The sequence below is a fragment of the Hyla sarda genome, chromosome 9 (genome assembly GCF_029499605.1).
Source record: "Hyla sarda isolate aHylSar1 chromosome 9, aHylSar1.hap1, whole genome shotgun sequence".
In the NCBI taxonomy this organism is placed as follows: domain Eukaryota; kingdom Metazoa; phylum Chordata; class Amphibia; order Anura; family Hylidae; genus Hyla; species Hyla sarda.
The window spans coordinates 127,141,711-127,168,142 of NC_079197.1; the positions used below are offsets into that span (position 1 = coordinate 127,141,711).

General features: G+C 42.5%; 1 protein-coding gene across 1 annotated transcript in view; it reads left to right on the top strand.

The window, feature by feature from the left end:
* Nucleotides 1-26,432, top strand: part of GPC3 (glypican 3) — a 534,194-nt gene that overhangs the window by 299,600 nt on the left and 208,162 nt on the right. The window contains exon 5 of the mRNA XM_056538460.1: nucleotides 6,254-6,379. Coding sequence (XP_056394435.1) covers nucleotides 6,254-6,379 — 126 coding nt within the window. The remainder of the gene's footprint in view (nucleotides 1-6,253; nucleotides 6,380-26,432) is intronic.

Consider the following 26,432-nt stretch of genomic DNA (forward strand, 5'->3'; position numbering starts at 1 on the left):
TACTGGAAGGATTAAGATTATTTAATAGAAGTAATTTACAAATCTGTTTAACTTTCTGGCATCAGTTGAATAAAAAAAAAAAAAAAGTTCTCCACCAGAGTACCCCTTTAACCCCTTAACGATGCAGGACGTATATTTACGTCCTGCGCCGGCTCCCGTGATATGAAGCGGGATCGCGCCGCGATCCCGCATCATATCGCGTCGGTCCCGGCGCTAATCAACGGCCGGGACCCGCGGCTAATACCACACATCGCCGATCGCGGCGATGTGCGGTATTAACCCTTTAGAAGCGGCGGTCAAAGCTGACCGCCGCTTCTAAAGTGAAACTGAAAGTATCCCGGCTGCTCAGTCGGGCTGTTCGGGACCGCCGCGGTGAAATCGCGGCGTCCCGAACAGCTGATCGGACACCGGGAGGGCTCTTACCTGCCTCCTCGGTGTCCGATCGACGAATGACTGCTCCGTGCCTGAGATCCAGGCAGGAGCAGTCAAGCGCCGATAACGCTGATCACAGGCGTGTTAATACACGCCTGTGATCAGGATGAGAGATCAGTGTGTGCAGTGTTATAGGTCCCTATGGGACCTATAACACTGCAAAAAAAAAGTAAAAAAAAAGTGTTAATAAAGGTCATTTAACCCCTTCCCTAATAAAAGTTTGACTCACCCCCCTTTTCCCATAAAAAAAAATAAAACAGTGTAAAAAAATAAATAAATAAACATATGTGGTATCGCCGCGTGCGTAAATGTCCGAACTATAAAAATATATAATTAATTAAGCCATACGGTCAATGGCGTACGCGCAAAAAAAATCCAAAGTCCAAAAAAGCGTATTTTGGTCACTTTTTATAACATTAAAAAATGAATAAAAAGTGATGAAAAAGTCCGATCAAAACAAAAATCATACCGATAAAAACTTCAGATCACGTCGCAAAAAATGAGTCCCATACCGCCCTGTACGTGGAAAAATAAAAAAGTTTTAGGGGTCAGAAGATGACATTTTTAAACGTATACATTTTCCTGCATGTAGTTATGATTTTTTCCAGAAGTGCGACAAAATCAAACCTATATAAGTAGGGTATCATTTTAACCGTATGGACCTACAGAATAATGATAAGGTGTAATTTTTACCGAAATATGCACTGCGTAGAAACGGAAGCCCCCAAAAGTTACAAAATGGCGTTTTTTTTCCGATTTTGTCGCACAATGATTTTTTTTCCCGTTTCGCCGTGCATTTTTGGGTAAAATGACTAATGTCACTGCAAAGTAGAATTGGCGACGCAAAAAATAAGCCATAATATGGATTTTTAGGTGGAAAATTGAAAGGGTTATGATTTTTAAAAGGTAAGGAGGAAAAAACGAAAGTGCAAAAACGGAAAAACCCTGAGTCTTTAAGGGGTTAAAATCCATTCGTAAGCAGGCAGTTAACAGTCATAAGGATCAAAAATAAAATTAGGAAATGAACATTCTCATATTTCTTAATATTATTTTATCCTTGTACAGTATTTGGTCCTATAGCCTAGAATGACATTGGAAGACAGATGCTCTGTATTTAAATGATGGAGGCTCCATAATATTACATTAATCTTACACAACAGATGTCACATTTGCAAACCCTGTGTCCAGGTCACTGGAGAAAAATCACAAACCAGTCAGGCATGTTTGACACTGGCAAGAATTACCATTATAGCATGAAGCTTCTTGTTGCCGTGACATTGTGATCTCTTTTGCGTGGCTTAAATTTTTTTCAGGATTGCATATTTTGCTTTTTCATTACTATAATTTATGTATTTATGAATTACCGTATATACTCGAGTATAAGCTGAGTTTTTCAGCACAATTTTTCGTGCTGAAAACACCCCCCCTCGGCTTATACTCGAGTGAACTCTCCACCCTCAGTGGTCTGCAACCTGCGGACCTCCAGATGTTTCAAAACTACAACTCCCAGCAAGCCCAGACAGCCATCGGCTGTCCGGGCATCCTGGGAGTTGTAGTTTTGAAACGTCTGAAGGTCCGCAGGTTGAAGACCACTGCCCGGGTCTTCGTCGTCATCCAGACCCCCTCCCCCCCTCCCCCCTTTAGTTTTGTACTCACCTCCGCTCGGCGGGACTTTAGGGTGAGCTGGTCCAGGCCATCTGTGCTGCAGGGACCGTCCGGTCGTTCCGGGCGCCCGAAGCACGGAGAAGAGGCACCCCCGGTGAAGATGGACAGCCCGGAACGACTATCCCTCCCCACCGGATGGTCCCTGCAGCACAGATGGCCCGGAACAGCTCACCCTAACGTCCCGCTGAGCGGAGGTGAGTACAAAACTAAAGGGGGGAGGGAGGGGGGGGAGGGGGTCTGGATGACGACGAAGGCCTGGGCAGTGGTCTTCAACCTGCGGACCTCCAGATGTTTCAAAACTACAACTCCCAGCATGCCCGGACAGCTGATGGCTGTCCGGGCATGCTGGGAGTTGTAGTTTTGAAACATCTGGAAGTCCGCAGGTTGAAGACCACTGTTAAATCAGACATTGACAAGCAGTGATGATGAAGGGGGTGGTGTGGGATGATGACAGGGTAATGATGACAGGGTAATGATCAAGGGGGGGATGATTACAGGGTAATGATGAAGGGGGGGATCATGACACGGGAATGATGAAGGGGGGGGATGATGACAGGGTAATGATGAAAGGGGGGATGATGACAGGGTAATGATGATGAAGGGGGGATGATGACAGGGTGATGATGATGAGGGTGTTAATGACGGGGGTCTGGATGATGACACGGCGGATGATGACAGGGGGGGGGATGATGTATTTCCCACCCTAGGCTTATACTCGAGTCAATAACTTTATTTTTATTTTTTATTTTTTTTCCTGGGTTTTTGGGGTGAAATTAGGGGCCTAGGCTTATATTCGGGTTGGTTTATACTCGAGTATATACGGTAGGTCTAAAATAATCAAACTATTTTGAATTGTAAGATTTTCTGTGACAGATTTTCACTTCCTCACATATTATGCATTCATTGAGAAGAGAGAGGTTTTACTGTACCTCCTTCCCCCAAAACATCTCTCCTATTAAAGTATCATGTAAAAAAACGTATCCTCTATCCGATGAATAGGGGATATGTTTTAGATGGCTGGGGGTCTGAATCTTACCTTAATACTGAGTGTCTAGGACACTCAGAGGGGATCCTGGAGCAGCTGACCTCACGTCCATTGAGTGATTCTACATGCCTGCATAGGTGTTGTGCCCTCAGCACAATGCCCTCCGGTAAGCCTTACACTTGGTTTCCTAAGGGGCTCACCTATCCTGACATATTACACTAGGAGCGCATCTCTTTCCTTTTTTCATATACAGTCATAGCTTTGTCAGTCTTCAGTCAAATCAAGTCGGTCCCTGTTATCTGCCAAGTCAGCATGGCCTGCATTACATTGTCCAGTTCTACTACAAGTCCCAGCAAGCCCTTAAGGTCTCTGAGTCACTGGTCACCTCTGTGGGCCCTGGCTGAACTGTATAGACTTTACATCTGTATACCCTCAGTAAAAATACCGTTATTCGTAACTTGGCGTCAGAGTCATTATTGCCCCCGTGCCTAGCCCAGGATCTAGCGGTATACCTTCGAGTGGTATCGAGCATAAACCATGCTCTGGCGTCACGAATACAAGGAATTAATGCCATCTGCCCCTAGGGTAACAACATCTGCTTTCATCACACCCCGTTACCACAACTTGGTTTGCCCTGAGTACTCTGATTGTGGACAGGGAGGGGCCAGTGGGAGTGATGACAAGCTACATCCTTCAGAATATGTTGGGGGCTATATAAATAAAAAATTGTTATTACTGACCTATTTAGCCTGTATATGGGGAGGTTGGTAAGGATAGCTCTTGACCGAATGAGCATTTGCCGAAAACTATTGAAGGTATAGGTGCGCTTTAAGGCCAAGTTCACACGGGGGAGCTCTTGAGAATGGAAGCTTGCTGGTCGCAATTGCGAAATATTGCTAGAATTCAAGCCCCATTGATTTCAATGGTATTCTGACACAGAATTCCGTATCTAGTCTTATATTTTTGCAGAATGTGGAAAGCGGAATTTCTTTGGCAGGGATGGCCGGCGTGGAAATTCTGCTGTCTGAATAGGACTGCGGAATCCCATTGTAATCAATGGGCAGTAAATTTTGGCTGAATTTCTGGCAGAATTCTCTTGGGGAATTTCGCATGGTAATTTCTGCTTGTAAGGAAAAAGAAGTAACGTCAATTTTTCACAGCACTTTCACTTGGAATCGATGGATGCTTAACCCCTTAAGGACCCGGGGTTTTTCCGTTTTTGCACTTTAATTTTTTCCTCCTTACCTCTAAAAAATCATAACTCTTTCAATTTTTCACCTAAAATCGATTTCATGGCTTATTTTTGGCGCCGCCAATTCTACTTTGTAAAAACTTCAGTCATTTTACCCAAAAATCTACGGCGAAACGGGAAAAAAAATCATTGTGAGACAAAATTTTAAATAATACGCAATTTTGTAAGTTTTGGGGGCTTCCGTTTCTACGCAGTACATTTTTCGGTAAAAATGACACCTTATCTTTATTCTGTAGGTCCATACGGTTAAAATGATACCCTACTTATATGGGCTTGATCTTGTCGTACTTCTGGAAAAAATCATAACTACATGCACGGAAATTTATACATTTAAAACTGTCATCTTCTGACCCCTATAACTTTTTTATTTTTACGCGTATGGGGCGGTATGAGGGCTCATTTTTTGCGCCGTGATCTGACCTGCATTGATAGAACTTATTGATCACTTTTTATGAATTTTTTCATGATATAAAAAGTGACCAAAAATGCACTATTTTGAACTTTGGAATTTTTTGCTCGTACGCCATTGACCGTGCGGTTTAATTAATTATATATTTTTATAATTCGGACATTTCCGCACGCGGTGATACCACATATGTTTATTTTTAGTTACACAGTTTTTTTTTTTAAATGGGAAAAGGGGGGTGAATCAATTTTTTATTAGGGAAGGGGTTAAATGATCTTTTCACTTTTTTTCACTTTTTTTTTGCAGTGTTATAGCTCATGTAGGGGGCTATAACACTGCACATACTGATCTTTTACATTGATCACTGGTTTCTCATAAGAAACCATTGATCGATGATTCTGCCGCTTGACTGCTCATGCCTGGATCTCAGGCACTGAGCAGTCATTCGGCGAACGGACAGCATGGAGGCAGGTAGGGATCCTCCGGCTGTCTTGTAATCTGTTCGGGATGCCGCGATTTCGCCGCGGCGATCCCGAACAGCTCCCTGAGCTAACCCGCACTGATTTTGTTTCACTTTAGACGCGGCGTTCAACTTTGAACGCCGTGTCTAAAGGGTTAATAGCGTGCGGCACCGCGATCAATGCCGCGCACTATTAGCCATGGCCGTGGCCCCGCGTTATAGAACGGGAGCGGACTCAGGACATACAGGTACGCCCTGGGTCCTTAACAGGTTAAAAAAAGACATACTTAAATGTTTATCCTTCCAGTACTTTTTAGCAGCTGTATTCTACAGTGCTTTCTGCTGACACCTGATGCCTGTATCAGGAACTGTCCAGACCAGGAGAAATCCTCATAGCAAACCTATGCTACTCTGGACAGTTCCTGATATGGACAGAGGTGTCAGCAGAGAGCACAGTGGACAAGACAAAAAAATTCAAAAAGCAAAGAATTTCCTCTGTAATATACAGCTGCTAATAAGTACTGAAAGGATAATTTTTTTTTATAGAATTAATTTACAAATCTGTTTAACTTTCTGGCACCAGTTCATTAAAAAAAAAAATAAAGTTTTCCACCAGCGTACCCCTTTAAACATAAATTAATTCTACTGTCTCCCTGTGCGGTTTAGTCAACATCCATATTGTAGAAGCCAATCTATGGAAATTGTATTTTTCATATCATTTCGCATTGAATGAATTCTTGAGTCTACAGGGTGCGATGCTTTATTTATGATATAATATTCAAATATTGGTAGCAGCGCTAGACTAACCACTGGGGCATGGCCGGAGGGGCATGTTGCATCTTAGTCAGTACCGAGTCTACCATAAGTTTTATTGCCCGAGGGTCCCCGTCCCACTCAGCACCTGAGTGTTTTTCACATGTGTTCCAAAATAATAAGCCGTAAAGTTACCCCAAAGACAAATCACACTGGTGTCCTTTTAATTCTCCTCCTTGAGCATCTGCTACAATGACACGGCTAACTGTGTTTGTTTGTTTTACTTTTTTTGTTTTCCAGGGAGTTTATATTGAAGCTGAAGACCTATAGTCATTTCTATGGCAGCTTGCCCGCGCTCGTCTGCCGCCATACCACTGTCGCTGAAAACGACACGTCCTGCTGGAACGGACAGGAGATAGTTGAGAGGTAATTATTTGCTATGCTGGGTATGTGTATTACTATCTATGCCATTTGACTCTTATTTTTTCCCAACCAGGGTGCGCACAGCTGTTGCAAAACTACAACTCCCAGCATGCCCAGACAGCCGAAGGCTGTCTGGGCATGATGGGAGTTGTAGTTTTGCTACAGCTGGAGGCACGTTGCATTGGAAACATCGTTCTAAACCCTGCACTGCCTTAATGAAATCTTATAAACCTTTAGTTGTCATCTTTTTCCTTTAATATTTTTTAATAATATTTTGCTATTTTACCACCCCCAGTAAGGCTAAGTTTCTACTTGGTTTTTTGTCCAGCGATTTTGGGTTGAAAAAAATGCATGAAAAAACGCCAGTGCAATTTCCTGCGTCTGGCGCTTTTTTTGCTGTTTTTTTCTGGCGTTTTTTTTATTTGTGTGGAAATTGCACCTTGGCAGTTTTTTTTTTTGGTACCCAAAATTTGTTGGGTACCAAAAAAAAAAAGGATGCAGTAGTGGTGGAAAAAATATGTATTTAACGAAAATTTGTATTTTATTTTTTATAACAACATTTTTATAAATTTTTAATACATTGTGTGTGTTTCACTTTTTTTCTCAATGTTTTACATTTTTTAGGTAGTACTACTACTCCCAGCATGGAACATACTGTTCCATGCTGGGAGTAGTAGTACCTGTTATAATAGACATATCGCCCCGGGGGTCAGTCGTGACACCCGTTGCGATCGTCCATAATATAGCAGAGATGCAGAGCGGCTCTATACAGCGCACACATCTCTGCTCTGTACTCCGGCCAGTGATGTGAATAGAACATCACTCATTCATATTTTCCACCCAGAGTGGTGATTGGCCGGATGGTTGCAGCCCATCACCGCTCTGAGGGAAATATGAATGAGTGAGTGGCCGGCCAGAGTATAGTGCAGAGATGCGAGCGCAGGAGAAAGCTGCTCCATCTCTACTATAGACAGGATGATCACATCGGGTGTCAGTAGTGATACCCGTGGTGATCTGTTCTAACCTGCAGGTACTACTACTCCCAACATGGAGCACACTCTGCTCCATGATGGGAGCTGTAGTACCTGCATTAATAGACAGATCGCAGCGAGTGTAACTTCTGACACCCGCTGCGATCTGTCTATTAATGCAGGTACTACAGCTCCCAGCATTGAGCAGAATGCGGTCCATGTTGGGAGTAGTAGTACCTGCAGTTAAGGAAAGATCACAGCCGATGTCACTCCTGACACCCGCTGTGATCCTCCTGTATAATGTATACATGCCTTCTATGGTCCCCTGCACTGCTGTATATATACACCTATTCATATTTCCCACAGAGAGTTGTGATTGGCTGGAACCATCTGACCAATCACAGCTCTCTGCGGGAAATATGAATATGTGTATATATACGTCAGTGCAGGGCACCATAGAAGAGCGGCCAGATGCATCTATACATTATACAGGAGGATCGCAACAGGTGATCTGTCTATTAGTACAGGTACTACTACTCCCATCATGGAACAGTGTGTTCCATGCTAGGAGTAATAGTACTACCTAAAAAAAAATGTAAACAATAAAGAAAAAAAGCGAAAAACACACACACACACACTACATTTTTATTAATGTCAGCTACATTTTTAGGTCCCCACCTGCCCACATAAATTGATCCCTGTTTTAAAAATGTTTAAAAATGTTGTTATAAAAAAAAGATAAATTTCGTTAGATACAATTTTTTCCATCACTACTTTATCTTTTTTATTTTAATTTTTTAATGGTACCATACAAAATTTTATTTTAAAAGGTATCTCCATCACTTTTTTGGATCGCTAAAGTCCAAAAAAGAATAAAAAAAATTTCTTGGCATTTTTTCACTCCCATAGACTTGGCTGAAAAACGCCAAAAAAGAGTGAAAAAACTGATTAAAAAAACGCCAAAGTGAAAAACCCCAAGGAGAATAAGAATTTTGTGATTTCTCATTGATTTACAGCTAACATCTGGCCACAGAGTTTTTTTTGGCAGAAATGGTGTTTTTCATGTCGTTTTCCCCCCCCAAAAAAACAAGTAGAAATTTAGCCTTAGGTGTAATGATCAGCATGGGGGGCTCAGCCCATAATTAAGGGCAATTGAGGAGATAGTTGAGAGGTAATTATTTGCTATGCTGGGTATGTGTATTACTATCTATGCCATTTTATTCTAATGTTTCCAAACCAGTGTGTCTCCAGCTGTTGCAAAACTACAACTCCCTGCATGCCTGGACAGCCCAAGGCTGTCCAGGCATGCAGGGAGTTGTAGTTTTGCAACAGCTGGAGGCACACTGCATTGAAAACATTGTTCTAAACCCTGCACTGGCTTAATGAAATCTTATAAACTTTTAGCTGGCATCTTTTTCTTTTAATAATCCTTTCATAATATTTAGCTAGTTGGTCTTAGCGAAACCTCTATTTTACCACCCCCAGTAACGTGTGATGATCCATCAGCATGTGTGGGGGGCTCAGCCCATAATTAAGGGCCATGGAGGGCTAGTAGAGCTAATTTTCAGCAACATCATGTAGGAGGGAGAACTGCAGGGACTGAAAAAGTTTTGCGCAAAACAGCCTGAGTTTGCAAAACGGTTAAATTACAGTCTGCTGTTCGCCTGCAGTAGCCGGGATACATATTTCCTTTCCTGCAGTCATCTGATAGAAATGTTCTAAGTGGCTGCCTACTATGTGTAATTATAGAGGTGGGTATTTGTTTTACTGTATCTATGCTAAACCCACGGCAATGTTCTTCTTGTTCCAGTAAATCTTGAAAAAAATAAAAAAATAAAGTAATACACTTTGCATACACTTTCTATGCACATCCATTGGTTACAGACTATAGACGAACCATGTGTATAGTCTGATCCTGCAGCTATGTATTCCTGCTCTTTTTGCTAGGCCTATACTGTACAGACATCTGTGGTCAGGGCAGTTTAAAGGGGTACTCCGGATAGCGAAAACGATTCGTATTTTGTCCCCTCATGGCCATTTCGACTGTATTGTAATATACACTTATTGCTTGTACTGTTGAAATATGTTCTGTCAGGCAGAAAGTGAAGAAAAATCTGGTATCGTCTGTCCACTTTGTCTCCTCTCTCCCCACTAACAGAGACGGAGATCATGTGACACTTTGGCCTGGCTTTTTGGCATCCTCATGTTTTAAGCCACATCCTCCCTAGTGAAATATCATCAAGCCACGCCCCCTTTTTTTTACATTGTTTACCAAACCACCCCCTCTCTATCATGGCTCATTAAGCCATGCCCCCTTCTGATATCATAGCTGCAAGCCATGCCCCCTTTTTTTACATTGTTTACCAAACCCCGCCCTCTCTATCATGGCTCATTAAGCCATGCCCCCTTCTGACATCATAGCAGCAAGCCACGCCCCATTTTTTACATTGTTTACCAAACCAACCCCCCTCTATCATGGCTCATTAAGCCATGCCCCCTTCTGACATCATAGCGACAAGCCACGCCCCATTTTTTACATTGTTTACCAACCCCCCCCTCTCTATCATGGCTCATTAAGCCATGCCCCCTTCTGACATAATAGCGGCAAGCCACGCCCCATTTTTTACATTGTTTACCAAACCACCCCCTCTCTATCATGGCTCATTAAGCCATGCCCCCTTCTGACATCGTAGTGGCAAGCCATGTCAGCTTTCTACCATCACCCAAACAAGCCATCTCCTTTCTATCATAGCTCATCAAGAAATGCCCCTTTCTGTCATAGCGACAAGCTGTGCCCCCCTTTCTAACGTTCTTGGTAGTAAGGACTGCTGGGAAATTTAGTTTTAATAGGGTGCAGAGGAGGCTGATGTATCAGAGATTAGTGGAGCAGTGAATGGTGCCAGGAGGGCATTGTAAGTAGATTTCACACCATGTGGAATTCCTTTTTTTTTTAGGTACCTAGGCAACCCTTTTAAGGCCAATTAAACTCAATAGAGATGAGCGAACTTACAGTGATTCGATTCGTCACAAACCTCTTGGCTCGGCAGTTGCTTACTTTATCCTGCATAAATTAGTTCAGCTTTCAGGTGATCTGGTGGGCTGGAAAAGGTGGATAAAGTCCTAGGAGACAAAATTATGCACAAAGCCAGGCAAATTTGAAAATTTGCATACCCAAAGTCATAGAATCAAGTCACTACGGTAGCGATTGTGTGATTGGTAATGAAGGGATTAGTGCAACATCTCTAATGGTCCATGAAGTGATTGGGTTAATGGCCACATTTCTGAGTTGGGTTCAGTGGTCCCTCAACTTACAATGGGCTCAGGTTGTAATATTTTCAACATACAGTGGTCTTTCTGGACCATTGTAACTTGAAACCAGACTCAACATACAATGCTACAGACAAGCGAAATTAATGGCCGGAGGATCTGACCAATCAGAATGGGCATTTCACTGGTAAAACATCTGTATTACCGAACTGCATGCATTGACTACTGACTGGCTGTGTTATAGCACCTCCCTACAGTACAGAGAGGTATTACATGTTCTTCTTTACCTGTGCCAGGATTAACTGCTCCTTTGGACACCAGGTGAGGGCGGCTCCATTTTACTTTTTTAGGACAATGGGGGGAATTTATCATTAGTGGTAGTAGCTTTTTCTTTTCTATATGTTGCGCAAATCTTTGCGCAGTGAGTTATTTTGCATCTTTTTTGTGCGTCCTTTTTGATAAAGCAAAAAGTAAGAAGCCTATTTTTTTGTGTATTGTGGAATGCATTTTGCATTGGATGCTAATTTATCATGTGCTTTTTTTTTTTTGTTTAAACAATTTTCTTTGCGCAAATACGTTTTTTTTACACAAAAATACACCGTCAAAAAGGACATGTAGGAAAGCATTCCACCGAGACAGCCGGGGGATGCAGGAGTTGTCCCTTAACACTGCTAAACTACAGCTACTCCCCTCATGGGACAGAGTCTGTCCCATCATGGACTATTACTCCCATCATGTACAGACTTTGTCCATGATGGGAGTTATAGTCCAGGGGCTGAGGTGCAGATCGCAGCAGTTCATTCTCCAGAGACCCACTGGGATCCGCATTTATTAACTGTACAAGCCGGTGGCACATGCGGCTACACTGCGCTCCCCGACGGCTCCTGTATATGCTGTCTTAATTCATAATCCCCGCCGCCGGGAGAAGGGATCTCTGATTGGTGAATAGCTATTCATCAATCAGAGCTCCAGTACAAGTGCCATCCCTCAGCGCTGCAGTACTACAACTGCTCCCATGTGTTCCATGATGGGAGTGGTAGTCCAAGGGCAGAGGGACAGATCGAAAGTGGGTCTCACTCCTGAGACCCCCTGTGACCTTTAATGCTCTGCCCCCTAGTGATGACATCATTAGGGGGCAGAGCTACACTGTCCTGTCCTGACTCTGTTCTCATTATGTGTTTTGCATAATGGGAACAGAGCCTTTCTGGCAATGTGTTTCCAAACAGGGAGACTCCAGTTGTTGCTTAACTACAGCCCCCATGATGGGAGTTGTAGTTAAGCAACAATTGGAGGCTTCCTGTTTAGGAACACACTTCATTATGTGCGCTCTCCCCTGGGGAAAGCGCAAAAAATATACTAATCCATATTTCTTTCTTTTCTTTTCTTCTTATTTCAGATAGGTGAATGCGGAGGACTACGTCAGATTCAGTGGATTGCGACGATAACCAATGTTTTTTTTTATTTCAATAAAATGGTTAACGAGGGCTGTGGGGGAGTGTTTTAAAAAAAAAAATTTCAGTGTGTCGTGTTTTTTACTATTGAATTTTCAGGTTTAGTAGTGGAGGCTGTCTTATAAACGGAGTCCATTACTAAGCTTAGCGTTAGCCCCAAAATCAGCTAGCGCTAACCTCCAATTATTACCCCGGTACCGACCGCTACAGGGGTACCGGGAAGAGCCGATACCAACAGGCCCGGAGCGTCAAAATGGCGCTCCTGGGCCTAGGCGGTAACAGGCTGGCGTTATTTAGGCTGGGGAAGGCCAGTAACAATGGTCCTCGCCCACCCTGGTAACATCAGTCTGTTGCTGCTTGGTTGGTATCTGGCGGATACTGAAAATAGGGGGAACCCTATGCATTTCTTTTTTAAACATGTGTGGTTCCCCCTATTTTCAGTATCAGCCAGATACCAACCAAGCAGCAACAGCTTGAAGTTACCAGGGTGGGTGAGGACCATTGTTACTGGCCCTCCCCAGCCTAAATAATGCCAGCCTGTTACCACCTAGGCCCAGGAGTGCCATTTTTGATGCTCCGAGCCTGTTGGTACCGGCACTTCCCGGCATCCCTGTGGCAGAGGGTACCGGGGTAATAATTGGGGGTTAGCGCTAACTGATTTTGGGGCTAACTCTAAACCCCGGCTTAGTAATAGATTCTGTCTATAAGACGGCTTCCACTACTAAGCCTGAAAATTCATTATAAAAAACACGACACATTGAAAATTTTTATTTATTTAAACAAAACACTCCCCCACAGCCCTCGTTAACCCTTTTATTGACATATAAAGATGCTGTTCATCGTCGTAATCCACCGAATCTGACGTAGTCCTCCTCATTCACGTATCTAAAAAACAAACAAAAAGGTTACAACATTTTGTGCTCTCCCCTGGAGTGTTCCAAAACAGGGAGCCTCCAATTGTTGACGTCTGCCTACTGTATCCTGTACATACAGTCATCTATAGACAGCTGTATATACAGGATAGTGCACAAAGACTTAACCTAGAACTGCTAGCAGCAGCGTGGGTTAACTCTTTCCTTGCTTGGCTCTTGTATAGTAAACATGGGTACACTATGCAACCCTGTATACTATTCAGCTGGCGGAGGTAAGTGGTGATGCTCTGCACCCTGTATATGTATATGCTATACATCACTCCTCACCTCCTTACACTCTGTGGACCGGGCGCTCTTTATCTGACCCATGGAGTGGTACCCTGAAGGCAGTGAAAAAAATGCCTCAGGGTACAAAAATGACTGTTTCCACACACCAGCAAAAACGCAAGAAAAAAACCGCAAAAAAACCTGACAAAACGCAGGAAGAAGCTGTGACAGTTTTTCTGGCATTTTTGCTGGTGGACAATAAACCTCAATGGAATCCTGGCCTCAAAGCAATAGAACAAAATCCCTGTGTCCACTTCTCCTGTGAGGTGCAGCTCAGGTGAACAAATAGAACTTTGTGGAGATTTAGAATTTTGTACAAAATTTCTCATGTGCCTTGCACAAGTATGGTAAATTTGGTGCAATTGCACCAAATTTAGACCAACCAAAAAGTTCTACAAAAAACTTCTACCTACACCAACATTGATAAATTTCCTCCGTTGCGTATATGTGTGATCAAGTGTATGCAGCAGAGCTGAAAGTGTGATTGTGTAAATGCACCAGAGCTGAATGTGTGATTATGTGTATGTAGCAGAGATGACTGAGTGATTGTGTATATGCAGCAGAGCTGAGTATGTGATTGGGTGTATGCAGCAGAGCTGAGTGTGTGACTGTGTGTATGCAGCAGAGCTGAGTGTGTGACTGTGTGTATGCAGTAGAGCTGAGTGAGTGATCATGTGTATGCAGCAGAGCTCAGTGAGCGATCATGTGTATGCAGCAGAGCTGAGTGAGTGATCATGTGTATGCAGCAGAGCTGAGTGTGTGATTGTGTGTGCAGCAGAGCTGAGTGTGTGTTTGGTCATGCATACACATAATCACACATTCGGCTCTGCTCTATACACATGCTGCACACTAATTTCTGCTACATGTACATGATCACACACTCAGCTCTGATACATGTGCACAGTGTTTACCAACCAGGGTGCCTCCAGCTTTTGCAAAACTGCAACTTCCAGCATGCCAAATTTTGCAACTCTTGGAGGCATTCTCTTTGGTAAACACTGATATAGAGGTAAGGGGACAGATTATTTAGCAAAATAACATATTTTTTAAATCCAGACATTCTGTGTACTTTATAAAGATTTATGAGTTTACTATTGTGCAGTTTTGTTCGGCGCACACTGCTGCTCCGGCACTCCTAGCTATGTGAGCAGTGTACCGCGGGAAAATGCCCCAGCTCTGTGAAGTGTGAGGAAGAGAAGGAGTGCACGGTAGTGTGAATGGGGTCGTTTCTATATTTGCACAAAATTTATCAAAGGACATGCGCAACTTTTGTAAATTTTGAGCAAGAGTGTAAATTAGACAAGCAGTGTAAAGGGGTAGATCTGTGTCTACAATAGACGCCTAATGATACATGTCCCCCATTGGCCCTCATTTACTATTCTAAACCCGACTTCCTTTGTCGGGTTTTTTTGTCGCATCTTTGTCTGCGCCATGTCGCAGACATGGTGCGCCAGTCTGCGACACGATGCGACATTTTTTCCCGACGGACCCGATGTGGATTCTCCCAAACCCGAAAAAGGGGCGTAACCCGACATTTCTGAGCTTTCCCACGTATTTATAAAGGTTTCCAACCCGAATTTGTTGAATTGTTGTGGATTTTTTCCCGACAACTCAGAGGAGTTGGAAACCAAATCCAACAAAACCCAGTGCGACAAACAGGATGCGACATAATAATAAATATCAGGGGAAAAAAGCAGTCGGGTAAGAAAGCAACATAGACTTACAACCCGATTTTCTAAGTAAATGAGGGCCATTGTGTGTACTGTACAGGACCCTGAAGAAGCTCCTGTCCTCTACATAGACAGTGATTACAGCTCCCAGCAGATCTTTCTTACTTTTATATGTAAGGACTTTCTTTATCTATATTAGTTATCTGATTATTTTTCTTTAATCCTCATTTTTTACAATTTTTTTGGATGACATTTTGGGGGTTTCAGAACCAATTACCAGGTTATGGTCTCAAAATACAATGGTTTCAGCATACAATGGTCTTGCTGGAACCAATTGATATTGTAACCTGAGGGAGCCCTTTACTTGGTGTTCGGTTCCAACACTGTCTGATGCCCCAATCATTGGTCCACAACAAGGAAGAAGAAGCTCGGAGTGCAGGGATCCTGCTACATGGATGCCCAGGGATGGGTGGACGGGCAATAACGTATATGTAAAGTAAAAGCATGAACACATATACTACATCTCAGTCAGACTGAAGTTCTTTTTGGTCACTTCATATGATCAAAAAAAATTTGCATTCAAACAGGCCCATATAGAAAAAATAAATAAATAAAAATTAGTAAAATAAAACCAAACCAATATAAATTGGGTATAGTGATTTTTACCATAAAATGCACTGTGTACAAAAGAATCCCTGCAAAAGTTACAAAATGGCGTTTTCAATTTCAATTTCACCCCACAAATATAGATTTGTTTTGGTTTCGCCATAAATTTCACACAAAATGTGTGATTTTCTTACAAAGAAAAATGCGTTCAGCATGAAACAATCCCCCATATTGCCCTGTAGGTGGAAAATTAAGGCGTTTGGCTATTAAAATGTAAGAAGGCAAAAAAAAAAAAAAAAAAAAAAAATAGACACAAAAATGAAAAACGTTGTTTCCTTAAAGGGGTACTCTGCTGCTCTGCGTTTGGAACAAACTGTTCCGAACGCTGGAGCCGGGAGCTTGTGACATCATAGCCCCGCCCCCTCATCATGTCACGTCCCACACCCTCAATGCAGGTTTATGAGAAGGGGCGTGACAGCTGTCACGCCCCCTCCCATAAACTTGCATTGAGGGGGTGGGGCGTGACGTCGTGAGGGGGCGGGGCTATGATGTCACAAGCTCCCGGCTCCAGCGTTTGGAACAGTTTGTTCCAAACGCTGAGCTGCGGAGTACCCCTTTAAGGGGTTATACAGCTCTAGGGAATATGTTGTCGCTATACTATATAAGTTTCAGTAATAAATACATTAGCCCCCACTGGAAAAATCTGATTGAAGTTTGGAACATTGGTGTAGTGTGCAGTATAGTACGTATGGTCATCTGTGACACCTAGTGGACAATCCATTCCCAGCAGCCACATTGAATGATGTCTACTCTTCGTATACAGAGCTTTTATCTTACTGTAAGAATAATTAATAGTAATGCTGCTAATCCTGTGACACTAGCCAAGCCCACAATCAGCGCTCTTCTCAGGCTTACTCCTGACCTTGTCTGTGGTGAGATGTTCAATCGTGGGTTAATCTCATCGTGCATTCTGCAAATATGCAGATCTCAATGACCTTCAGTACATAAGAAAAAACTTTCCTTTTAATGACTGTTACATTATCCAGAGACAAGAGCGAAATCATTTACTTCTTAACTCTGACTTCATTGTTCATATTTAAGTCGCATAAATTCCCAGCACTATTAGGGAAGAATCTGAAGTATATATATATATATATATATATATATATATATATATATCAGTGTCTCCTCGGTAAGTAACCTTAGGTATTAATTAACCTGTACTTACAAAGCTGACCCCGACCACTACAGGGAGCGCACAATGGCAGCAGATCATTTTTAACAATTACTCATGCATTGAGGATATCCATTATTATGAAGAACCAGGCCCGGGGTTCTGGGTGACCTCTATTCCTCCAGCAGGAGGGATGTGTTTTATCTTATTTCATGTGCCTTTAAAGTTTGATTCTTCACTACATTTTAATAGAATCTAAAATCGTCCGTGTTAGGTCACTAGAACCCATCTTCAGATGAGCTGGAGACCTCTCTTTAGTAGATATTCAGCAGAATTATAAGGTGTGAGCTGCATTTTTAGAGGCTGGATGCTTACCTAGGAATCCTCCAGACACGCTGGCTTCTTATGTCGTAACCCCAATTACCGCACCATATCCCACTTGAAGGACAATAACAAGAACAGAAGCAGTTTTTTGCCAAAGCAAAGTTGTCACCAGGAGAGGCCCCCTATTAACCCCCTTCTCAGCCAGATATGCCTGGTAATTCTACATTACTGGTGGCCAAAATTCAGAGTTAACAAAGTTAAACATTAATTATGTTAATCATTTTACAACTCAATAATTGTATATACATACACATATATTTATTTATATATATATTTTTTAATTTTAATTTATATATATTTTTTATTTTTTATATATATATATATATATATATATATTTATATATATCAAACATACACTTCAAAAATTTAGATCAAACAGGGTCTCAGTGCTGAGACCCTCATTGATTTTTAGACATAGCTGGAGGAAGAGCGCTCCATTGGCTTGGCACTCCGTTCCATTGCCGGACATAGGCTCCATTTTAAGTCTATGGAGTCTGTCTTTTGCATTCACTTAGATCGAGTGGTAAGCCAGGCAGGGTCGGCGTTAAGGTGGGGCAAACCGGGAATTTGCCCAGGGCTCCCATCCCCCAGGGGGCCCCCTGCGGGCTGCTACAGTGTTTGCGGCTCAGGGAATGTGTGGGAGCGCAGCCAGCAACCTTTAGAAGTGAGCCTCGCTGCTTCTTAAAAGCTCTTAGCAGAGGCCATTCATGTAGTGCTGGCAGGGAGAGGCCGGGCTCCTTTAACAACCTTTTTTTTTCTGTATGTGATATGTAGTGGTGTATCTGTCACTAGGCCAATATGGCCCAGACCTAGAGCTGCATTTATCACAGTGGTGGCCAAACTGTATCCCCCCTCCCCATCTCCCCATTTATTCTAGGGCCACTGTGATGGAGTTCCATGCACCCTGTACAACTTTCCGTCTGCTCCTCCTCTCAGGTCTCCGGACAATTCAGAACCGGCTCTTCAATATACATTACTTGCCTTCACCTCCCTGCTCTATATTACTGGCTACTGCGTGTGGGATGGGATGTAATGACGGGATAGGAGGTCAGGACATGAGGTCGGGATATGAGGAAAGGATATGCGGTCGAGATAGGAGGACGGGATATGAGGACGAGATAGGAGGACGGGATATAAGGACAGGATTTAAGGTCGAGATAGGAGGACGGGATATGAGGACATGATAGGAGGTCAGGATATGAGGTCGAGATATGAGGTCGGGATATGGGGTTGGGATATGACAATATATGAGGTCGGGATATGGGGTTGGGATATGACAACAATATATGAGGACGGGATATGAAGTCAAAAGCTTCCTCCTTTGTTGATTTTCCTCCCCAACAAGGATCAGGAAGGGAAAACTGTGCAACGCCGGGTACTCAGCTAGTATATCTATATATATATATATATATATATATATATATATATATGTGTATATCAGTGTTTACAAACCAATGTTTAGCTAGATTTTGCTAAATTACAGCGCCCATCATGCCCAGACAGGATATGGATATCTGGGCGGGCATGCTTTGAATTGTAGGTTTGAAACAGCTGGCACACACTGTTTGGGAAACACAGAAAAAAAAGAAATATGCATATACATTTTTTCTGTGTTTTCCAAACAGTGTGTTGCCTGATGTTTCAAAACTACAACTCCCAGCATGCCCAGATATCCGTATCCTGTCCAGGCATGCTGGAAATTGTAATTTTTCACTGATATATATCTCAGTGTTTATCAGACAATGTGTTGCAAGCTTTTTGTAAAACTACAGCTCCCAGCATGCCCTGACGGTTTTGCAGCAGCTGGAGTCACACAGTTTGGAAAACACTAATAGATAATTATAAATATATATAGAGAGAGAGCTACGTACATAAGTGTTTACATACAATAGTTTTAGAGATTGTCTCTAGTTGCTGCAAAACTACAACTCCCAGCATGGCCAGACAGCAAAAGCCTGTCTGGGCATGCGGGGAGTTGTAGTTTTTCCAAAGCTTTTTGAATGTGTACATATATAAATGCATATAGCGATGTATAAATGTTTATTAAATTCTTAACATCAACACGATTATACTCATGTATCTCCGAATAAATAAAGATCTCTGTGTGTATAAGTATAGTATGCAATTGCTATAAAGGTATACTCTTGGATATAAATGCGTATATGTCTCTGTGTGTTTGGGGACAGTGGAAGGATGATGGGAGTGTGGGTAGGCTATTCCCGTCAATTGCCTGGGCATGCTGGGAGTTGTAGTTTTGCAACAGTTGGAGGTTCACAGTTTGGAGACCACTGGTTAGAAAGCCTCTATTTGACCAGCAGTATGCCGTTTCGCACAGTAGGTCATGTAAGGTTATGTAATGTACACATCATGTTGTTGTCTACAAAGAATGCTCAGTTAATTCCTGCTGCGAGAACTGTATCTTCATAACAATGCATTGTAGGCATGGACATCATGTCATGTGGCAGGTGGTTGGGACAGACGGGGGCATAGTTGGGTTTCAGGCTTATGGCAAGAGCATGTCAAGGAAATGTGACCTGCCCCGTGATGGGGTGGAATCTTCTGGGTTGGAAACACCTGTCAGTGTTAATAGAGCGGCTACGGATAAGGCAGTGTGTTTGCCGGCATTACATGAAAACTTATTTGAGGAGTTAGGTTTCTATAATGCCAAAATCTATCTGGATCTATTTTTGCGGTTGTTATTAAATTTTTTTAAATTTTACTAAAAAGTTTTTAGGTGATGAGGGAGCAGATGTTGTAGAAGGGGAGGATAAGGGGGTTATATTGTATGTGGAGAAGATAAGCTGGCAAGGGTAGCATGGTGCTCTGGATTGAAACCAAGCTGTGGCTCCGGGGAAGTGTCTAGGGGGTGGTCTACCTCCCAACCAGCTAAGCTTCATAGGTCTCTCCCTCTAAATCAAGAGACCTATAAATCAAGCCAAACTGGGCAGGGAGAAGCCAGGGAGAATGGAATTTCCAGACATGTCCCCAGCACCACAGCTCGGTTTCTCTTTGTCCATACACAGGAGCGACGAGAAGACGGCACTCACCATAAAACGGGGTAACTTTATTCTTCGGTTATAGAGAGACTCATACAGGTCAGGGAGTGACACAGACAGCGGGGAGTGTGCGGAACATTTCGTGTGTAATGATGTACTTCCTCTATCACAGTGTTCCCCAACTCCTGGGCCGTGGACCGGTACGGTCCGTGGGTCAAATGCTACCGGGCCGCCCGAGGAACTTTAAATAATTTTACTGTGGCGGCCAAGGCGCAGAGCATTGCGCCCTTCCGAGCCCGCCCATTGTGTGACAATAGCGAATGAAAATTCGCTATTGTTACACTGATCCTCCTCCTGGCCAATCAGGGAGCGGTTCCTCCCGCATCCTGATTGGCCGAAAGGCAAACCCAAGTGCCTGAAGTGCAGCGCTAAGTGCCTGAAGAATTCACACAGGTCCACTCACACTGCACTTACATCTACCTGCAGCAGTCTATTACGAGACTTCCTTGCGGGGATGCGCGCGATTCGTGACGTTATCGCATACGCAGCTCAGGAAATTGGGATGCTGACGTCCTGTGCGGTGCCTGTGATGACGTCACCTATCGTGCGCATCCCGCAAGGAAGTCTCGTTTTAGACTGCTGCAGGGAGATGTAAGTACAGTAACAGTGTGAGCGGACCTGTGTGAATTCAGAGTGAGTGAGATAAACTTGCCTAATATGAGGACCTGCCCGATCACCAGGGGCAAAACTATATTCTTAGGGGGCATAATTGTTTAAATACCGGGGGTAATATCTATCTGAGGGCCTGTATAAACCTATTGGGAAACTCTACCTGATCATCAGGTAGGGCTACCCAGTAGGTAGACATCAGTGATGGGGATCATATTTATCTGGGGGCATGTCTACCTACTGGGGAGCCCTACCTGATGGGAGTCATATCTATCTGGGGGCCTGTCTTCATATGGGGGAGCCCTACCTGATGGGGGTCATATCTATCTGGGGCTTTGTCCGCCTACTGGGGGAGCCAACCCTTTCTATTAACTGGGGGCACATATCTATCTGGGACATTATTTACTAGGGGAACCCTACCTGCCTACCTGATAAAGGGACATGCCTTCCTGAAGTGGGGGGCTACCGACTTAATATGGGAACTTACTTTTTAGGGGCCCTATTTAGCTAATAAGGTGACATGTTTAACTATTTAACAAAGGAGACCTACTTAATTAACAAGCGGGCCACTGAAAAATTATCAAACGTTTACTGGTCCGTGGTGATAAAAAGGTTGGGGGCACTACTCTAGCCAACGCTGCACATCCTCTAGCCAATGCAATGCTGGGTCCCCGTACGGGAGATTGCGGGAGGTCCCTACGGTCGGACCCCCCTTGATCAGATAAGGGATAAGTGTCTAAGACTGCAGTACTCCTTTAATATCTCAAAATTAGGTATTTTAGTTGATTTAAAATCAAGTATATATTAAAATCAGTCTGTTGTTTCTACCTAAACCATAAAGAGCATAAAATCCTGTCATTACATACATTACAAAGAGAAGCAGAAGATCAGGTAAGCTGGCACTGCTAGCTATATGGTCCAACGCATAGGAGATGCGCTCTAGCATGTGATGTGCGGTCCATACTGCCCCACTAGCCTACAACAGTCCCGTATAGATGTGCTCAGTCTGGTACAGTATAGAAGTCCAAACACAGAAGAGACGAGAAGACGGCACTCACTATAAAATGAGTGACAAAGACAGTGGGAAGCGTGCGTAACGTTTTGTACGTAATGACGCACTTCCTCTAGCCGACACTGCACATCCGCAGCGTTGACTAGAGGATGTGCAGCATTGGCTAATTTTGAGATATTATAGGAGTACTGCAGTCTTAGACACTTATCCCCTAGGGAACCCCCACATTCTTCCGTACGGGGACCCAGCATTTCCACAGCCCTGCGTGGCTAATGTGTGAGTCGTCGACCTCACAGAGGTTGACGACACGACCCCGTCATACAGCTCTATGGGAGAGGAGGGGATGCATGAACGCTGCATCTCTGCCTCTCCCATAGAGATACATGGAGAGGGCATGTCGGCCGCAGCGTCATGCTGTGGATGACACTCCTCCTGCACAGGAGTGCTGCTGCAGAGCCAGGGCCCTGTACAGGAGATCGTGGGGGTCCCAGCGTTCGGACCCCCAGCGATCTGGCACTTATCAGACACTTATCCCTTAGGGGATAAGTGTCTATGGCTGCAGATCCCCTTTAACCCACTTCATGACTGTCATGTGTACAGATATGTTGGCAGTTAGGTGGAGGAGTAGGAAGTAGGCTCAGGAGCTGAGCCCGCTCTGTACACAGGGGGTGATGGTTGCTTTTATGTGGATGCAAGTCATTTAACCCTCTAAATGCAGTGATAAATAGTAATTGGGGCATTTAAAGGGGTACTCCGATGAAAATCTTTTTTTCTTTTTTTTTTTTAATCAACTGGTGCCAGAAAGTTAAACAGATTTATAAATTGTTTTTTATTAAAACATCTTAATCCTTACAGTACTTATTAGCTGCTGAATACTACAGAGGAAATTCTTTTCTTTGTGGAACACAGAGCTCTCTGCTGACATCATGACCACAGTGCTCTCTGCTGACATCTCTGTCCATTTTAAGAACTGTCCAGAATAGGAGAAAATCCCCATAGCAAACATATGCTGCTCTGGTCAGTTCCTAAAATGGACAGAGATGTCAGCAGAGAGCACTGTGTTCCAAAAAGAAAAGAATTTCCTTTGTAGTATTCAGAAGCTAATAAGTACTGGAAGGATTAAGATTTTTTTAATAGAAGTAATTTACAAATCTGTTTAACTTTCTGGCACCAGTTGATTTAAAAAAAAAAAAAAAAAAAAAAAGTTTTTCACCGGAGTACCCTTTTAAGGATCTGTCCTGCAGGTTTCTGTCAGACCTTCAAATGGCTACCCCTGAAAGACAATAATTGGGTGTCAATTGGTTACCTTCTGAAGGTCTCTTCCATGGTTATCTCATGGTTACCAGTCTATCTTAGGCAGGCTGTACTAATAGAGTGCAGATTTCACAGCTCAGTAACGTGCAGTAGCAATGTATTAAGCTGCATAGGCACTTGAGCTGCACAAGCAATTATTGTCCCATGGAAAACAAAACATTTTTTAAATGTTTTTAAAAGTTTAATAATTGTAAATCTCCCAACTTTTTCCCATTTTATAAATGAAAAAAATGTCTAAACTATTACTATAATGTTTTTGAACTTTGATATTGATATTGATGAACCATTTACATAAAAAAAAAATTAAAAAATATCCCAGAAAAAAATGTCCTGTCATGGAAGAAAAAAAATGAGTCCTGACTCATCTCTATAGATAGAAGAATAAAAAAAAGTTATTGGCGTCCAAATTAAATGATTATTTAAAATAGAAGAAATTCAACTTTTTCAAAAGTGGTCAAATAAAACAAAAGCAACATAAAGGGGGTATCTTTGTGACCGCAATGACCCACAGAATAAAGGTAACATTTCAGTTTTACCATAAAGTGCACTGTGTAAAAATGAAACCACCCAAGTTGAAAATAGCTTTTTTTCACTTTATCCCACAAATTATTATTATTTTTTTTAAACCACTAATAATTCCTGTTCTTCATTCCTGCATACTGTAATAATTGACTGAATTATAGTGTAAGAAGAGGAAAAAGAGTAATGCACTGACCCAAATAGGATGCAATTCTGGTGCTCTTTATTTCATAGTCCTGTGTGCAGTAACAGGAAGACAAAGGAAAGGAAGAACAGGAGCTCGTTGGTCCCATTTTGCGGGTAATCCACTCGGTCACACCCACAAGTGTAATCATAGTGTAAGAAGCAATATAGGGCGAGCGAATAGAGGGAGAGCGAGCGAATGTCAGCTCCTGCTTTGGTGGACTAGACATGTCCATAAATTCATTAGAAAGATGTTGGTTCTTAAAGCGTTCTCTGTAGTTATAAAAATGACATGATTAATATATCAAATAATTATAAAAGAATTTATTGACCTCAAAAAGAGACATATACATAAAACAAAAACATATATAAGAATGGAAAAGAAATGTAAAAATTACTATTATTGTCCACATATTACACGGTCACCTTTGCACTTGAAGGGCGCCATGTAAAAGCACGCGCTGACGCTGTCATTCAGAGATAGCTGAGGCTAAATGAGGTGACCTCCTCCAGGTTGACGTCTACCCTGGGAGGTTTCTCCTCTGGTCTCATTGTCTCACCTTACCAAGAAAAGCACATTATACGGGACGAGAACTGACAGCTGCTCTGGGTATATTTTTGGTTTAGAAACGCAGTTGTCACTACAACACTACAATACAAAATAATATTTCTTTATGATTCTGTGCCGACCCCAAGAAGAAAACAAAAATTATATATATATATATATATTTATCAAACAGTTTAACAGTTATATTAAAGAAGTTACACTAGGTGGTATAAGGGGGATCCGGAAATCTACTTAATTCTTCAGTTATCTCCAAGAATATGAATCAATAAAGAAGGGACATCTACTTCTAGAAGGATGTTTCTCCAATAGTTTTGCAGTATGCTACAGGAGCATAATATATACATCCTGACTGCTCTTCTTCACATCTTAAAGGGGTACTCAGATTTGTAAATCAAATAGGTAAAAAAAGATTGGGGATGTGCAGCTCACAATTAGCTAACCGAGGTAAGAGGGCTATACACCTACACCTGGTGTTAGGGAATAGCAAAGAAATTGTTTAAACAGTAGCCAACCCCTCAAATTTAGCATCAGGGAACTGATGCTAACTTTGAGGGGTTGGCTACTGTTTAAACAGATTTGTAAATCACTTTTATTTAAAAATCTTAATTCTTCCAGTACTTATCAGCTGCTGTTTGCACCAGATGAAGTTGAGTTGTTATTTTCTGTCTGACCACAGTGCTCTCTGCTGCCACCTCTGTCCATGTCAGGAACTGTCCAGAGCAGAAGAGGTTTGCTATGGCGATTTGCTCCTGCTCAAGGTGTCAGCAGAGAGCACTGTGGTCAGACGGAACAGAACAACTCAACTTCCTCTGGAGCATACAGCAGCTGATAAGTAATTTACAAATCTGTTTAACTTTCTAGAGCCAGTTGTGTTTTCCACCAGAGTACCCTGTTAACCACGTTGACATTTTTATGGTTTCTTGATTTAATTTAACAAAACAGGTGCATAGTATAATCTGTGAATAGTACTAAATTCAGAAACCCGATGGTTACCATTGGAAGAAACATGTTTTATGTTAATTTATATTCTAGTCCACTAATACAATAACTAAAAATTATTCCCAAATCCGATATAGTTTATGAAGATGGCTTTTATAACTACACAGATATAAGCAACTTAGATATCTTTTCTATCTGCCTAGAGACATCCTTTTAATTCGCTAAAATACGTCCAGTTAGAAGTTATGTCTCCATATATATCGAGACAAATCCATTTCAGTTAAATTCCAGTTCAGACTTGGTTGATGTTTGTCAAGGGCATTCCTAATGTGAGCCTACATCTGTAGTCTATGATGAAAGCATGGCACATGGCAGGCAGCATGCTGCCATAGATAAAGCCGGCCTGTGAAATATGGAGCCGGTGGGCGATTGTGATCTATAACTCTCACTCCGGCAGCGCTGAAGGACTCGCACATGAAAGCAGCAGCGACAGAGAGCGTGCTTTCTCCAATTTGAAACATGACATTTATAAGTATTCGGACTCCTCAGCAAGTTGGCGAAGCATTTAGTATACCCTCCACGTCAATACATTCCTGCACGCCTTAGGTAAACAAATACATTGCTTTCTAATTGGCACCAGCACCAGAATAGCTGCTTTGATCTCGAAACAATGTGGAATGAAAATACAGTCGAAGGATTAGACCACTCGGCCGCAAATAAACCAGTTATTATAATGCTACAACCTTTATATTAATCATTTTAGAAGAATTCATGTTAGCTTTAATGCCTGTTTTATACATTCGGGTGAATACATACCATCAATGGTTTCTCAAGTGTACTGTTATGTTCTCTGCCAAGGGAGGGGACATGGAAACCAGACTTAATGCAATTTCAGAATTCCCATACATGGAAAAGAATTCCAGGATCCTACTATGGCCTTTCAACCATCAAGCAAGTGATTCAGCTGGGTGTCCTCTGCAGCCCTCTAGACATGCTCGGCATTTCTTCTAGGCAGGCGTTTTAACATAGTATTTTGCCTAGATGCAAAGCACGAGAGGGAATGTAAAAATGACAAATGCATAGCTGCTGTGTATACTGTACTGTACTTAACATTTTAGGCAGTTGTTGTGTTTG